This window comes from Hyperoodon ampullatus, assembly GCF_949752795.1.
Source record: "Hyperoodon ampullatus genome assembly, chromosome: 5".
Taxonomy (NCBI): domain Eukaryota; kingdom Metazoa; phylum Chordata; class Mammalia; order Artiodactyla; family Ziphiidae; genus Hyperoodon; species Hyperoodon ampullatus.
This window is the reverse complement of record NC_136918.1, coordinates 47,594,123-47,609,965: the sequence shown is the minus strand read 5'-3', so window position 1 is coordinate 47,609,965 and position 15,843 is coordinate 47,594,123. Positions and strand designations below refer to the sequence as shown.

Here is a 15,843-nt window from a genome sequence, read left to right as displayed (position 1 = left end):
TATTAAGAAATACATAAATACTACAATAAATATGGCACTTTATCTTGAAAATGACCTGAAGTTTACTTGTGGAAGTGGCCATCAGAAGTATTGCAACTTGTGTGTTATTGTGAAGTACTGGAAGGAAGGTTATCTGAAAACAGAAGGAAAGTATAATACCAGATGTGAATGGTTATGGCTCATAACACACATGGTGACCTGAGGTAGCTGCTAGCTGTTTGAGGTTTGTATATTTCATGTATTCTGGGTGCAGTTTTCTGTGTTCACCTAGTGTTTCTCACAGATGAAACTGTTCATAATCAAATGCAAAAGTTCATATTATGCTCAAATTGTTCCCTTATATATCAATCTCATTGTAATAAATTCTTGTGTTTTCAAGACAGTGTTATAGTGGAAATGCCTGTCATTTGTTTTAGACTCCCTTTACCTTTTCATGTAAGGGGATATCCTCAAATGAATGCTAATCTTTGGTTTTCTTTACAAGTCCAAAAGTTTTCCTTAGAAAAGCCCAGCAGCCCAGCTGTTTTTGGGGGGTATCCCCAAATATCAGTATTGGCTTTTCCTCAGTTTACCCAGAGAGAATAACTGCAGTTCGTATTTCTCCTGCTTGTTCAACAGAAATTATCAGTCAACTCTATAGATGAACATGAACCAAAAGATGCCACAGACTTCGAAGAGTATATAGATTTTAAATATTTTGTATTATCCTGTTTTGTTTCTGTGGCATCTTTAATTATTTGCTTTAATTATGTGCTCGGATTATAAGTAAGACTCTTAACATGAGTATATCAATGTTAATAGGTAAACAACTTCAGGAGCCAGAGTACAAAGTTTTTTTGTTTAACATAATACCCTGGACGTAAAGGTTTGTTTTCTTTTGTTTTCTATCTCTAGGTGGAGTATGTGTTTACAGACAAAACTGGTACACTGACCGAAAATGAGATGCAGTTTCGGGAATGTTCAATTAATGGTATAAAATACCAAGAAATCAATGGTAGACTTGTATCTGAAGGACCAACACCAGACTCTTCAGAAGGAAACTTATCTTATCTTAGTAGTTTATCCCATCTTAACAACTTATCCCATCTTGCAACCAGTTCCTCTTTTAGAACCAGTCCTGAAAATGAAACTGAACTAGTAAGCAATTTTTAAGTTAATAAATAGGAGTTGGTGGGTTGTTGGTGGGTTGCAGGAGAAAAAGTTTAAGTGTTAGTGGGGCGAGGGATATACATTTGTAATGTTTATCCTTTGATTCAGCACTGAGAATTTATAGTCATAAGCCAGCTTAACTTGTCACTTAATATGCATCTACTTTACGGAGGGAGTCTCAAGACGAAGGGGATATGGGGACATGTGTATGCATATGGCTGATTTGCTTTGTTGTGCAACAGAAACTAACACAGTATTGTGAAGCAATTATACTCCAATAAAGATCTATTAAAAATATAAATAAATAAATAAAATGTTCCACTAAAAATATATATATATATATGCATCTACTTTAGTTCTCTGTGTATTTAAATGGGACTAAGTTAAGGAAAGCCCTTTCTGCCTTGAAATAAAGAAGACTTTCCTAAGGAATAGAGCTTAATAGAGCTTTTGAGATCTCATTTCTTCCACAATAGAGTTTTCACCTTTACTTGCAATTTGGTTATGCCTCCTAAAAATATACTCAGATGTTGAAGGGTCATAAGCAAATGTGACATTTTACTCTTGGGATTCAGAAGCAACCAGCTATTATTTATGCATTTCAGAATTGTAGCACTCTTGTTCTACATCTTAGTTTATTAAATTACGAGCTGTATTTATTGGCATTTTTTAGAATTTTGTTTCTGTTTTTCTACATGTTCCTACATGTTATTTGGTATTGGTATATTTTATTATGAATATTAATTATGTTTCTACAGATTAAAGAACATGATCTCTTCTTTAAAGCAGTCAGTCTCTGTCATACTGTGCAGATTAGCAGTGTTCAGACTGATGGAATTGGTGATAGTCCCTGGCAAACCAACCTTGCACCCTCCCAGTTGGAGTACTATGCATCTTCACCAGATGAAAAGGCTCTCGTGGAAGCTGCTGCAAGGTAGTTTAAATTTAATTTTCAAATCTTCAGAAAAATACCTTTTAAATGAAAATGTGAAAATACAAGAACATAATTTTAAATTCTCAAAGTTCAGAAACACATAAAGGTATTTTATTTTTATACTTTTTTTACACATAAAGATATTTTATTTATATGTATATATTTTTACACATAAAGGTTTTTTTTTTTTTTTTGAACAGGTCATCTTTATTTTTTTTTTTTGCTTTATAACAAATTTAATCAGTTATACATATACATATGTTCCCATATCCCCTCCCTTTTGCGTCTCCCTCCCACCCTCCCTATCCCACCCCTCCAGGCAGTCACAAAGCACCGAGCTGATCTCCCTGTGCTATGCGGCTGCTTCCCACTAGCTATCTACCTTACATTTGGTAGTGTATATATGTCCATGCCGCTCTTTCACTTTGTCACAGCTTACCCTTCCCCCTCCCCATATCCTCAAGTCCATTCTCTAGTAGGTCTGTGTCTTTATTCCTGTCTTACCCCTATGTTCTTCATGACATTTTTTTTTCTTAAATTCCATATATATGTGTCAGCATACAGTATTTGTCTTTCTCTTTCTGACTTACTTCACTCTGTATGACAGGCTCTAGGTCCATCCACCTCATTACAAATAGCTCAATTTCATTTCTTTTTATGGCTGAGTAATATTCCATTGTATATACGTGCCACATCTTCTTTACCCATTCATCCGATGATGGACACTTAGGTTGTTTCCATCTCCGGGCTATTGTAAATAGGGCTGCTATGAACATTTTGGTACATGTCTCTTTTTGAATTATGGATTTTTTAATTTCCTCTTTGATTTCTTCAGTGATCACTTCGTTATTAAGTAGTGTATTGTTTAGTTTCCATATGTTTGTATTTTTTACAGCTCTTTTCCTGTAATTGATATCTAGTCTCATAGCATTGTGGTCGGAAAAGATACTTGATACAATTTCAATTTTCTTAAATTTACCAAGGCTTGATTTGTGACCCAAGATATGATCTATCCTGGAGAATGTTCCATGAGCACTTGAGAAAAATGTGTATTCTGTTGTTTTTGGATGGAATGTCCTATAAATATCAATTAAGTCCATCTTGTTTAATGTATCATTTAAAGCTTGTGTTTCCTTATTTATTTTCATTTTGGATGATCTGTCCATTGGTGAAAGTGGGGTGTTAAAGTCCCCTACTATGATTGTGTTACTGCCGATTTCTCCTTTTATGGCTGTTAGTATTTGCCTTATGTATTGAGGTGCTCCTATGTTTGGTGCATAAACATTTACAATTGTTATATCTTCTTCTTGGATCGATCCCTTGATCATTATGTAGTGTCCTTCTTTGTCTCTTCTAATAGTTTTTATTTTAAAGTCTATTTTGTCTGATATGAGAATTGCTACTCCAGCTTTCTTTTGGTTTCCATTTGCATGGAATATCTTTTTCCATCCCCTTACTTTCAGTCTGTATGTGTCTCTAGGTCTGAAGTGGGTCTCTTGTAGACAGCATATATATGGGTCTTGTTTTTGTATCCATTCAGCCACTCTGTGTCTTTTGGTGGGAGCATTTAGTCCATTTACATTTAAGGTAATTATCGATATGTATGTTCCTATTCCCATTTTCTTAATTGTTTTGGGTTCGTTACTGTAGGTCTTTTCCTTCTGTTGTGTTTCTTGCCTAGAGAAGTTCCTTTAGCATTTGTTCTAAAGCTGGTTTGGTGGTGCTGAACTCTCTCAGCTTTTGCTTGTCTGTAAACGTTTTAATTTCTCCATCAAATCTGAATGAGATCCTTGCTGGGTGGAGTAATCTTGGTTGCAGGTTTTTCTCCTTCATCACTTTAATTATGTCCTGCCACTCCCTTCTGGCTTGTAGAGTTTCTGCTGAGAGATCAGCTGTTATCCTGATGGGGATTCCCTTGTGTGTTATTTGTTGTTTTAGCCTTGCTGCTTTTAATATGATTTCTTTGTGTTTAATTTTTGACAGTTTGATTAATATGTGTCTTGGCGTATTTCTCCTTGGATTTATTCTGTATGGGACTCTCTGTGCCTCCTGGACTTGATTAACTATTTCCTTTCCCATATTAGGGAACTTTTCAACTATAATCTCTTCAAATATTTTCTCAGTCCCTTTCTTTTTCTCTTCTTCTTCTGGAACCCCTATAATTCGAATGTTGGTGCATTTAATGTTGTCCCAGAGGTCTCTGAGACTGTCCTCTGTTCTTTTCATTCTTTTTTCTTATTCTGTTCTGCAGTAGTTATTTCCACTACTTTATCTTCCAGGTCACTTATCCGTTCTTCTGCTTCAGTTATTCTGCAGTTATTATTTTAAATGAGAATTTGAAATGTCATTAATTATGTTGTCAAGCTTGCATTAAGTCATATTTTGAAGAGATCTCTTTAAAAGTCTGGTTACTGTGAAATATGAACAATATAATTTGTGAGAAATACTTGTGTATGTACTGTTTTGGATCTACTCTCACCCTTCAAGTTCTTAAAAATAATCCTATACTCAAAGGAAATAACTTTAAAATACATCTTAAACTTATATTTTAAATGTTTTTATTCAAGTTAGTTATATTGTGGATTATAAAATATCATCCTTTAAATCTTATATTTCTTTCTCCTTTTATTCCCTAGATTCGGCATTGTATTTATTGGCAATTCTGGAGAAACTATGGAAGTTAAAACACTTGGAAAACTGGAACGGTAAGTTTTTTCTATATTGTAATTTTCTATTTATTAAGTGTTTACTATAGAACAGGAATTGGTAAACTATGACCCAGAAACCAGATCTGGCCTACAGCCTGTTTCTGTATAGCCTGCAAACTAAATTACATTTTTAAAGTGTTTTCCAAAGCAAAAAAATATGCAGCAGAGATCATATATGGTCTTCAAAGCCTAAAGTATTTACTATCTGGCCCCTTACAGGAAAAGTTTACTGACACCTGCTCTAGAATGATGTCAGTATTACATTGTACCTCATCATGGTAGTAACAGTATAATGCTCTGAAACTTTCATCTGTATTTTAGCTTAATGGTTCTTGAATTTACTTATGTGTTTATTTTTACACGTTCTTAGGATAATGAGTTTTGTAAATTTCTACTCACTAAATAAAAACTTCCTTATCTTTCCTATGATTTTTATCTTTCAAACATTAAGGAACCGTTGCATTATTTCCAGTATTTCCACTGTTTGATAAGTTAGTCCATTCTTATCACATTCTTATCTTTCGTGGTTTTATCATTTCTGATCATATCTCAGCTCCACTTGTGCTTTTTCAGACTATGCTTTTCTGAACTAAATAGTGCCCAGTCTTTGGCTACTTTTATCTGGGAGCCTGTCTAGCTCTTTTTATCAACTTATAAACCATTCTACTCAGTGTTTTTCTTTGAGATGTGCCAAAACATTCCATATGTACATCATTGTATAGATTCATCTAGAAGACTTTTCAATCCACACCTGACCCATCCACACAAATTCTTTTACAGCTCCGTAGAGAGGCCTTTGTGTCCCCCAACTGCACACACATGCCTTGTCGTAGGTTCAGAATCACTGCTGTAATGAGCCTCTGTTACTAATGTGAGTGTTCATATTTCTCAGGTGTGTTTAGGCAGAAAAAAGAGTTGAGAATCAGTCACCTTTTTTAGTGAGGAAAAACATGAAGCTGGGCAGATATGTATTCCATTCCTTGCTGTGCCATTCACATGCTTATTTGACTTAAGGCAAATGAGTGTATCTTTCTGAGTTTAATAGTCCTCACCTGTAAAATGAGATAAGACCTACCTCCTTTCGTTCTCATGGGTATTAAATGATATAAGGTATGTAAAGTACATGGCATTTGGTAAGTACATAATAAATGTCAGTTCCTTCTTTTTCTATCTTGTGTTATTAATGAATCGTAATCCATCATCTTGAAAAACGTAATTGAGATTAATTTCTTGTTCTAAATTAACCATTTTATCTTTTATAGGGATTCTTTCCAAATATTCACTTAATATTATTCAAAAAAGTACAGATTTTGTCTTTCTTATTTTTTCTTCCTTAGGTACAAACTGCTTCATATTCTGGAATTTGATTCAGATCGTAGAAGAATGAGTGTAATTGTTCAGGCACCTTCAGGTAACCAATTTAATGTTCATGAATTTTTAGTTACATAATACTAAGAGCTTGATAACTCATTTTTCTTTTTAGGTGAGAAACTTTTATTTGTTAAAGGAGCCGAATCATCAATTCTCCCAGAATGTATAGGTGGAGAAATAGAAAAAACCAGAATTCATGTAGATGAATTTGCTTTGGTAAGTGCAAATTTCTCTAATTTAACAACCGTTAAAAATATATATCTATGAAAGAGTTGGGGTTGCATTTTTGCATTAGTATTTTATCAAAAATTATAGAAATTCTGCAGTTCTGTTACATTATGTATTGGCTCCTCATTCGTTGGTTAAAATTTGACCTTTTTTAACCTGCTAAAATATGTCTTCTCTTTGCACCTAGTACAGCCAGAGTACTTATGGCTACAAGGACCACTCAGATTGCTATATTAAAAAGGGAGGGACTTCCCTGGCAGTCCAGTGGTTAAGACTCCGTGCTTCCATTGCAGGGGGCATGAGTTCCATTCCTGGTCGGGGGATTAAGATCCTGCATGCCGTGCAGCATGGCCCAAAAAAAAAAAAAAGGAGACGTACAAAAATCCCAAGTATGTGTAGAAACTGGAACCCTGATACATTGCTGATGGGAATATAAATGATATGGCCACTTCCAAAAATAGTTTTACAATTCCTCATAGAACATAGAGTAATATAGAGTTACTATATGACTTGGTAATTTCACTCCTAGGTATACATCCAAGAGAATTGGAAACATACGTCTACACAGAAACTTGTACTTAGCAGCTTTATTCCTAATAGCCAAAAAAATGGAAACACCCAAATGTCCATCAACTGATGTGTCATATCCATATATGATATGTGTCATATCCATATAACAAAATGTTATTTGGCCATTAAAAGGAATGAAGTACTGATATATGCTACATCATGGATGAACTTTGAAAAGATTGCTAAGTGAAAGAAGCTAGTCACAAAAGGCCACATGTTCCATTTATATGAAATACCCAGAAAAGACAAATTCATAGAGCCAGAAAGCATATTAGTGGTTGCCAGGAGCTGGAGAAAGGGGGGAAAGGGAAGTGTCTGCTAATGAATATGGAATTCCTTTTGGGGGTGATGCAGATGTTCTGGAATTAGTAATAACAATTGCACAACTTTGTGAGTACACTAAAGACCACTGAATTGTACTTTTTAAAGTGAATTATGGTACGTGAATTATGTCCCTCTTAATAAAAGAATGTAGGAAAATCTTACAAAAACAAAGTGCCACAATTCATGTGAAGAGGAAACTTATTAAGCAGCTCCGTCTCAGTCTTAGAGCCTCATGATTTCTCATTTCTGCATTTCTATAAATGGTGCCCACCTGCTTCCTTTACTTACTTATGGTTTCTTTTCTCCTATTACTTTCTATTTGTTTATGGTCTAGTTCATCTACCACACTGTAATATCCATAAGAACAAAGGCATTGTTCTACTTTTTGGGGGGGGGCAGGGATTGCGGTGGGTCCTCGTTGCTGCGTGTGGGCTTTCTCTAGTTGCGGCGAGCTGGGCTACTCTTCATTGCGGTGCATGGGCTTCTCATTGCAGTGGCTTCTCTTGTTGCAGAGCACCAGCTCTAGGCATGCAGGCTTCAGTAGTTGCAATATGTGGTCTCAGTAGTTGCGGAGTGCGAGATCAGTAGTTGTGGAGCACAGGCTTAGTTGCTCCGTGGCATGTGGGATCTTCCTGGACCAGGGATCAAACCCGTGTCCCCTGCATTGGCAGGCAGATTCTTAACCACTGCACCACCAGGGAAGTCCTATTCTACTTTTCTGTCATTTTAATCCAGAAAAATGCTGGCACATAGTTGGCACTCAATAAATGTTTGTTGTGGAGTGAATTAACTTAGTAACTCTCATAGTCTCTTAACTGTTATTTAAGAGAAACAGGTGTTTATAGGTGTAGGTCATTTGTAAATCAAGGAATGACAACATTTAGAAATCTACTAAGTAGTGTCATATAGTATTTTAAAACCTTCCCTTTCTGAGTCCTACTATTAAAACATTTATTTTGGGTTTTTCTGAGGAAAATGTGTTGCAAGAAAAAGAACTTTTGTAAGCTTTCAGATTTAGATACCAACTTTCAAATATTAATACCATAAGAAAAGTTTACACCTGGTAGAATCAGATAATCAAATATATATTCCTAAGTTTTGTGAAATTCCAATTCACCAGTGAAGGTATAATGATACAATTTAAAATCATTCATTCAGTGGCTCTAGAAAGTATTGGTTGGTTGATAATGACCACTTTACAGTCTTCTTTATTTGAAATGTGAATTTGTCATATCATGAACCCTCAGGAAATTATAGTCCCCTTTGCTTAAAAAAAAGTTCTTTTAAAGTGGATAAAAGTGGGGACTTCCCTGGCAGTCCAGTGGTTAAGACTTCACCTTCCAATGCAGGTTCAATCCCTGGTCGGGAAGATCCCACATGCCTTGCGGCCAAAAAACCAAAAAAACACATAAGACAGAAGCCATATTGTAACAACTTCGATAAAGACTTTAAAAAAATTGTCTAAAAAAAATAAAGTAGATAAAAGTGGAGTTGTAGTGGTTACAACAGGAGAGAAGAACCTGGGGCTGCCTCTCTCTTGACAATCCTAAAGATACCATTATAGAACTTTTTGGCTTTCCTGGTAAAACATATTTAAAATCACAGGTAGATTGTCTTTATGATCCTGTCTAGGCTCTATAATGTTCTACAATTCAATGACCTTAATTATTTTGAGCAACTGTCTAAGAACTCATCAGAAATTGCAAGAGCTATGATAATATGTGTCCCATAACTCAGATAACTAGGGTTTTGTGACAGTTTATTTATCTCCTATCACTAGATGATAGTACTTTTTAAATTATTTATAATTGAATTTTGGTAACGGGGTCCTCAGTTTATTTCAATGATTTCTTAATTCCCCATTAGTTATTTTTGTTCAATTTTTGTCTTTAATTTTCCTATTTTAGAAAGGGCTAAGAACTCTGTGTATGGCCTATAGAGAGTTTACACCTAAAGAGTATGAGGAAATAGATAGACATTTATTTGAAGCCAGGACTGCCTTGCAGCAACGGGAAGAGAAATTGGCAGATGTCTTCCAGTTCATAGAGAAAGACCTGATATTACTGGGAGCTACAGCAGTAGAAGACAAGTAAGTATCAGACAAATAGGCAATATCATTTTTCTCTCATAAGAATTTTTCTAGCCAAGTGTTTCTAATTTATGACAAATTCTGTTTTTTAACATTTTATACTTAATATATTTAAAATCAAAATAGAGAATTAAAGCCTTAATTTTTCCCAGTCCATATATATAATTTTTGTTCTAGCCAGCTATCTGAAATAGTTGAAAGAATCCAGCCATGTATAGTTTTGCCTGTAGTCTTGAGTTTTTAGACTATTCCTCAGTGTTCCATACAAAGATTTTAAACTCCTGCTTAATTATCCAGCCTCACCTCTTACCACTGCCCCCTTCCACTTTACATTTCAACAGTACCAAACTGTCTAGTTCTCTGAACGACAACTATAGTTAAAAGTGTTCTATTTTGTGCCTTTTTTCGTTGGCAAGGCTGTGCTTTCTGCCTGGATCATTCTTCTCTTATCCATCTGTGAATACCTATTCATAAACCATAGTTCATATATCACCCCACTCCAGGAAGACCTTTCCTAACCCCTAATAGTATTAAAAATTCTCTTCTTTGGAAAGCCTCCATGTTTTGTAGGTAGTTCTGTTGTTGTCCTTGTGGCAGTATATTATTTGTTTGAAGACTTTCTCCTCTGTTAGCCTGTGAATTCCTTGAGGTCTACTTATTCTTTGCCTTTGTTCCCAGCATCTCTTTCCATGTGTGTTTCACAGTTTCTTGAATTAAATTGAATTCTACAAATGAAGCCTATTGTTGTTTTTCTCTACCCCCTAGATCTAAAGGTGCTTGCATTTTTTAAAATCTAGGGTTTCATTTACTTTTCAGTTGTCCTCATGAGATTTCTGAGACTCCCTGAGGTTATATGTAGACCATTATTGTCCAGTCTGATTTTTGAACTAATGAGGTAAGAGATTTTCTTGCCAAAAAAGGAGAAAATCTTCTAATTTGAAATTTAAGACTTTCTAAGAAAATGAGTTTATGAAGACTATATAGTTAGTTGGTTCTATAAAAATCAACTTTGAAGATACACTCTTAAAATATGAAGTTGTAGATTTTACATTTAAGTTTACATAGTTCTCCAACATATCAATACCCTGTGAGCTTCAAAAAACCAAATACATTTACAGTAGTATTATCAGTAACCAAAACGAAGGGAAGGAAACTTTACAATTTTGAGAATGTACAGATGTTCTCATTAAGGCAGTATTGACCCAGGCGATCATTTAGTATCTGTCACCTAAAATGCCTCACAACTCTGGAATGCCCATTGTGACAAACGTGTTAGCACACAGTTGTAGATTTTATATTAGCCAGGTGGTCACTAATTTGGTTATTCCTATTTTTTCCCTAAAGGAAAAAAAATTCAGTTATATTACTATACTATAACATCCCTAGGTTAAGGAGTTCAGAATTACCTTACTTGTACTTTGTGGTTTATACTTAAAATACAGTCAAAAAAGTGTTCTCTACTACTAATTTTGTTTCTTTTATTTTCAGACTACAAGATAAAGTTCGAGAAACTATTGAAGCATTGAGAATGGCTGGTATCAAAGTATGGGTACTTACTGGAGATAAACATGAAACAGCTGTTAGTGTGAGTTTGTCATGTGGACATTTTCACAGAACCATGAACATCCTTGAACTTATAAACCAGACGTCAGACAGTGAATGTGCTGAAAAGTTGAGGCAGCTTGCCAGAAGGTAAGAATATAATTATCTGGATCATGGAGTTCAGGGGCCAGCAAGCTATGGCCCATGGGCCCAAATATGGCCCACTGCCTTTTTTACAGCCCATGAGCTCAAAATAATTTTTACATTTTTTAATGGTTGAAAAAGAAGTCAAAGAAGAGTAATATTTCATGGTGTGAAAATTACATGAAATTAAGTTTGGTGTCTGTAAATAAAGTTTTATTGGAACAGAGCCACATTTGTTCATTTACATATCATCAGTGAAGGCTTTTGCACTATAACAGCACAATTGAGTAATTGGGACAGAGACCTTATAAAGCACTTTTATCATTTCTCACTGCTGCTTGATATGCTACAAATCACAGCGACACAATTATAACTTGTTAATGTTTTCCGTGCCACACATTTTGCCATATGACATTTTAGTATATTTTTATTATCAGTATTTAACCATCATGTCCAAACATGAAAAGAAAAATGGACTTTTAATATCACAGTCTTAAAGCACAGTGGAGTGTTGATTATTATCAAACTAGGTGGCAAAGCATTGTGTTTACTATTCAGTGATAATATGCTTTAATATACTGCCTGTTTGAAAAGACATAATCAAAAATGAAATACGAAATCTCATTACAGATGGTTCTTTTGCAATAAAATGTAAAGTCTCATTACAGATCAGCATTAACAGATGGACATGTGCCATTGATTTTGATGATAGGAAACATGAACTTTGAACCCCAACTAATCAAAATTAATTGGGGTTCTTCCCCCTGCAAAATAAAAAGGTTTCTGTTCTCCTCATTAGTAGACTTCTATTATTTTAAAAGTTGTACTTAATTTTTTTTTTTTCGGGAAAAGGAAAGATTTATTACTTGCAGCAAGTAAGGAGAACACTGGGGATCTTTCGTAAAATAGTGTCTCCCCCAAACAGCAAACTTGGGGAAGTTTTAAGTTAAGGGTACATGCATATTCATGAAGGGGCTTGAGCAGAGGAGAATTCAGCATAGAATAGGGGCCACGATTGATAGAGTCCAAGCTTTAGTTGATTGAAATCATGTGGGTCAACGGCACCATTCCATCCTCCACCTGGGTGCAGGCCTTAGTTCCGGCAGAACTCAAAGACTGGTCTCAGGACTTAATGAAGCTCAAGTTCTTGATGTCTCATCACAGAAAAAGAATTCAGTGAGAGGCAAAGTGATAGATAAGAAGTGGATTTATTTAGGGAGAAACACTCCACAGACAAGAGTGTGGGCCATCTCAGAAGGCGAGAGGCCTTGGGAGAAACACACTCCACAGGCAGTGTGGACCCTCTCAGAAGGCGAGAGAGGCCCTTAATTATTATATTTTTTACTTAAAATTTTTTTTTTCAAAATTTGTTTCCTCTTTTGTAGCATAAGTACCTACATAATATCCTCAATTTAGCCTCATGACCCACAAAACTTAAAATCAAAATGTTTACTTCTAACGCTTTACAGAAAACATTTGCCAACCACTGATGAGGTTCACATGACCAAACAGAGAAATTAATCTGCATTTTACTGTTCAAAGATAATTTCATAGGTATTTATGCTCTTAATGCATTCTCTTTTTCTCTAAATCAACTTTATTTAGGAGCCTCCATTTAACACAGTCAGTTGTTTTTACAATAAATTAGGAGTGCTTCAGTGGAAGCATCAGGGTTGCTTGTATGTAACCATCTAAGATATTCTACAGGTACCTGTCTTTGCAGTCTTGTGATATTAATGCAGAAAAACAAATACAAAAAGACAGTGCCACCGTTGTCAATGTACATTCAGTGCTTGATTTACATTTGTTATGCAGGGATTGATGTGATACTAAACTCTGGATTTCATCAGAGAAAAACTTACTTAAGTAATGTTTTAAAGAGACAGTACAGCTCAGAAGGGTCTTTGCTTGAGCTCAAAAAGGTGATTGATCTAGGTAATTATACTACAGTTTTGGAGCAGTGCCAACACTATTGTGATTGCTTAAACATTTAAGTATCATAATGTCAAGAACTCCCTAAAACATACAGACTATTTGCTCAGAATCATTTACTTCTTAAATATTACTTCTGATTTTAAAAATAGTAAATGTTCATTTAAAAAATACTGAAAATGGTAAAGAAGATATGGTTAATAACATAATACAGCCATCTAAAGATAATTATTACTTGTATTTTAGATTTTTTTTTAAGTCTTCTATATATGTGCTTTTAGTGAGTCTGTTAAGATCATGGGTATTGTTTATTTCCCTTTTTGTACAACAGCTGTATTATAAGGTGAAGGTATACCTTAAAATGAATTTTAGGCTTGCTGTGTGAAACTTATGTTTTAGAGATACCATCTTTTTGGTGGAGTACGTTTTCTTTTCTTTTTTTCCTTTGGCCATGCCATGAGGCTTGTGGGATGTTAGCTCCCTGACCAGAGATTGAACCTGGGCCCTCAGCAGTGAGAGCACAGAGTCTTAACCACTGGACCGCCAGGGAATTCCTGGAGTGCATTTTCTGAGTTAACCGTGTAAGTCAATAGGATTTTGATTTACAGACTTTCAGGAAGTATCTATTCTAAAAATCTTGGGTATAGCAAAAAAATTCCCTACCTTTGAAAGTGTATATATCCAGTCCTTCACAAACATATAATGATTGTCTCTTATCTAGGCATTTGGAACAGAGTCACATAAGGTGTATTGTTTATTCCCAAAATACTTACAATGTGTAGGAAAAACAGAAATAAATATATTGTCATAGACCTATCAGAACTGAATTGTAACTGCGGCAAGAACCGAGAGCTGTGGGTAGACAGAAGAGGGAAGCTTAGTATGAGCTTAGCCTAGGCTAAGCTCTTGCTGTGCATTAGAACTCACGACTGTTGTTTCCAGCGATGAAATGTAAACTGGTTAGAGAGTAACACCAAGAAGCAAAGGGGGCAATGTATGCAAATTCCCAGAGCTGAGAGATTCATTCAGGAAATTGATAGTAGTTAAGTATGGCCAGAGAATGGAATAGATGGGAGAGGATGTGGGAAGTATTGAGACATGAGACTACAGAAATAAGCAGATGCTACCTTACTGTGTACCAGAACTGTGAGCTGGTTTTCCATACTGCATAAATGTCACCCCATGGATTGTGAGATAGTATGCTGATTTATGATATTTGTCCAGAGGAAAACCTAAGTTAGTATGCCGTGGGAAGGTTGCCAAGGAAAACTGATCTGATCTATCCTACTCTTGGCTGCTACTTCTTCTTATGAGGCCATGTGCTCAGGTAGTGCTCACGCTGAATGCATTGGAGGCAGCAGAGGCTGCTAAATAAGTTCAGCCAACAGGGAGGAAGAATAGTTTAGGTGTTGATTTTGGATATTGGAGAATTATGAAAAGAAATATACATTTTTTTAAATTTTATGTTGTGAATGTTAATTGTTTACCACTTATTAGTTGTAGTGTAACACAGTAGTTGTTAGGCATACTATGAAAGACATCATTTTAACTTACAGAAAAGATTTAAGTATTAGAAGACAAAAAATTACAGTATTTGTTTAGTTTTTATAGCTTGTTGCTCATTTAATAGTCTTCTCACTTGTCATTTAAAAATTGAGGGTACAACCACTATGGAAAAAGTATGGAAAAAATTTTAAATAGAACTACCATATGATCCACCAATTGCACTCCTGGGTATTTATCCAAAGGAAATGAAATCACTGTCTCAGAGATATCCACACTCCCATGTTCATTGCAGCATTATTCAAAATAGCCAAGAATGTAAACAACCTAAATGTCCATTGATGTGTGTATGGATAAAGAAAATGTGATGTGTGTGTGTGTATACACACACACAAAGAAATATTATTCAACCATAAAAAAGAAGGAAATCTTGCTTTTTGTGATAACATGGATGGACCTTGAGGGCATTATGCTGAGTAAAATAAGTCAGAGAGAAACAAATACTTACATGTGGAATTTTAAAAAGCCAGTGGTAGAAGGGTGGTTGCCAAGAGCTAGGGTGTGGGGGAAATGGGGAGATGATAGTCACAGGGTACAAACTTACGTATAAGCTTATATATAAGATGAATAAGTTCTGGGGATCTAATGTACAGCATGGTGACTGTAATTAACAGTACTATATTATATATTTGAAAGTTGTAAAGAAAGTAGATCTTAAATGTTATCACCACACACAAAAAAATATGTGAAAGGATGGAGGTATTAACTAACCTTATTGTGGTAGTCATTTTTGCAGTATATATGTGTTATCAAATCATCATGTTGCAAACCTTAAACTTACGTATGTTATATGTTAATAATATCTCAATAAAGCTGAAAAAAAAATTGAAAATGTATGGATGTTTCTCAGTAGCAGTCTTGCTATACTGTGAACCCAGTGGTGAACTGTAGTATTTTCCTTTTGGTGGATTTAGTGCAATGCTACTTTGAGTGCTGGCCTTTAGCAGCATAAGAAGCTTGCTCCAGAATGTAAATCTGTATATACATACACTGCTTCTTTCAACGAGAAACTCTTATTACCAAAGGAGGAGCGGGGTAAAGCAGTTGAACAAAATAGTGTGCTCAATAATACAGTTGATTTACATACTGATGCAAACTTCTTATCTTTCTTTTTGTTTTTCTTCTTCTTACCTCTTTCTTGTCACAAGTAGTTTGCCCAGCTGCCAGTAATTAGATCATGCTTTGGAGTAGTCCTCGGTATAGTGTATGCCCACAAGAGGGGTGTTACCCATGTTCCACCATCGTAATACCTGGCATTACAGTCCATTGTAGGGTTAAATATCAAGAGA

The 15,843-nt window shown here is 35.2% G+C and overlaps 1 protein-coding gene across 1 annotated transcript in view; it reads left to right on the top strand.

Annotated features, from left to right (window-relative positions):
- ATP11B (ATPase phospholipid transporting 11B (putative)) overlaps nt 1-15,843 on the top strand; it is a gene marked incomplete at its 5' end in the record, with an annotated part of 103,729 nt that overhangs the window by 49,697 nt on the left and 38,189 nt on the right. The window contains 6 exons of the mRNA XM_079705224.1: nt 895-1,137; nt 1,908-2,083; nt 4,720-4,788; nt 6,129-6,180; nt 9,192-9,373; nt 10,862-11,065. Coding sequence (XP_079561350.1) covers nt 895-1,137; nt 1,908-2,083; nt 4,720-4,788; nt 6,129-6,180; nt 9,192-9,373; nt 10,862-11,065 — 926 coding nt within the window. The remainder of the gene's footprint in view (nt 1-894; nt 1,138-1,907; nt 2,084-4,719; nt 4,789-6,128; nt 6,181-9,191; nt 9,374-10,861; nt 11,066-15,843) is intronic.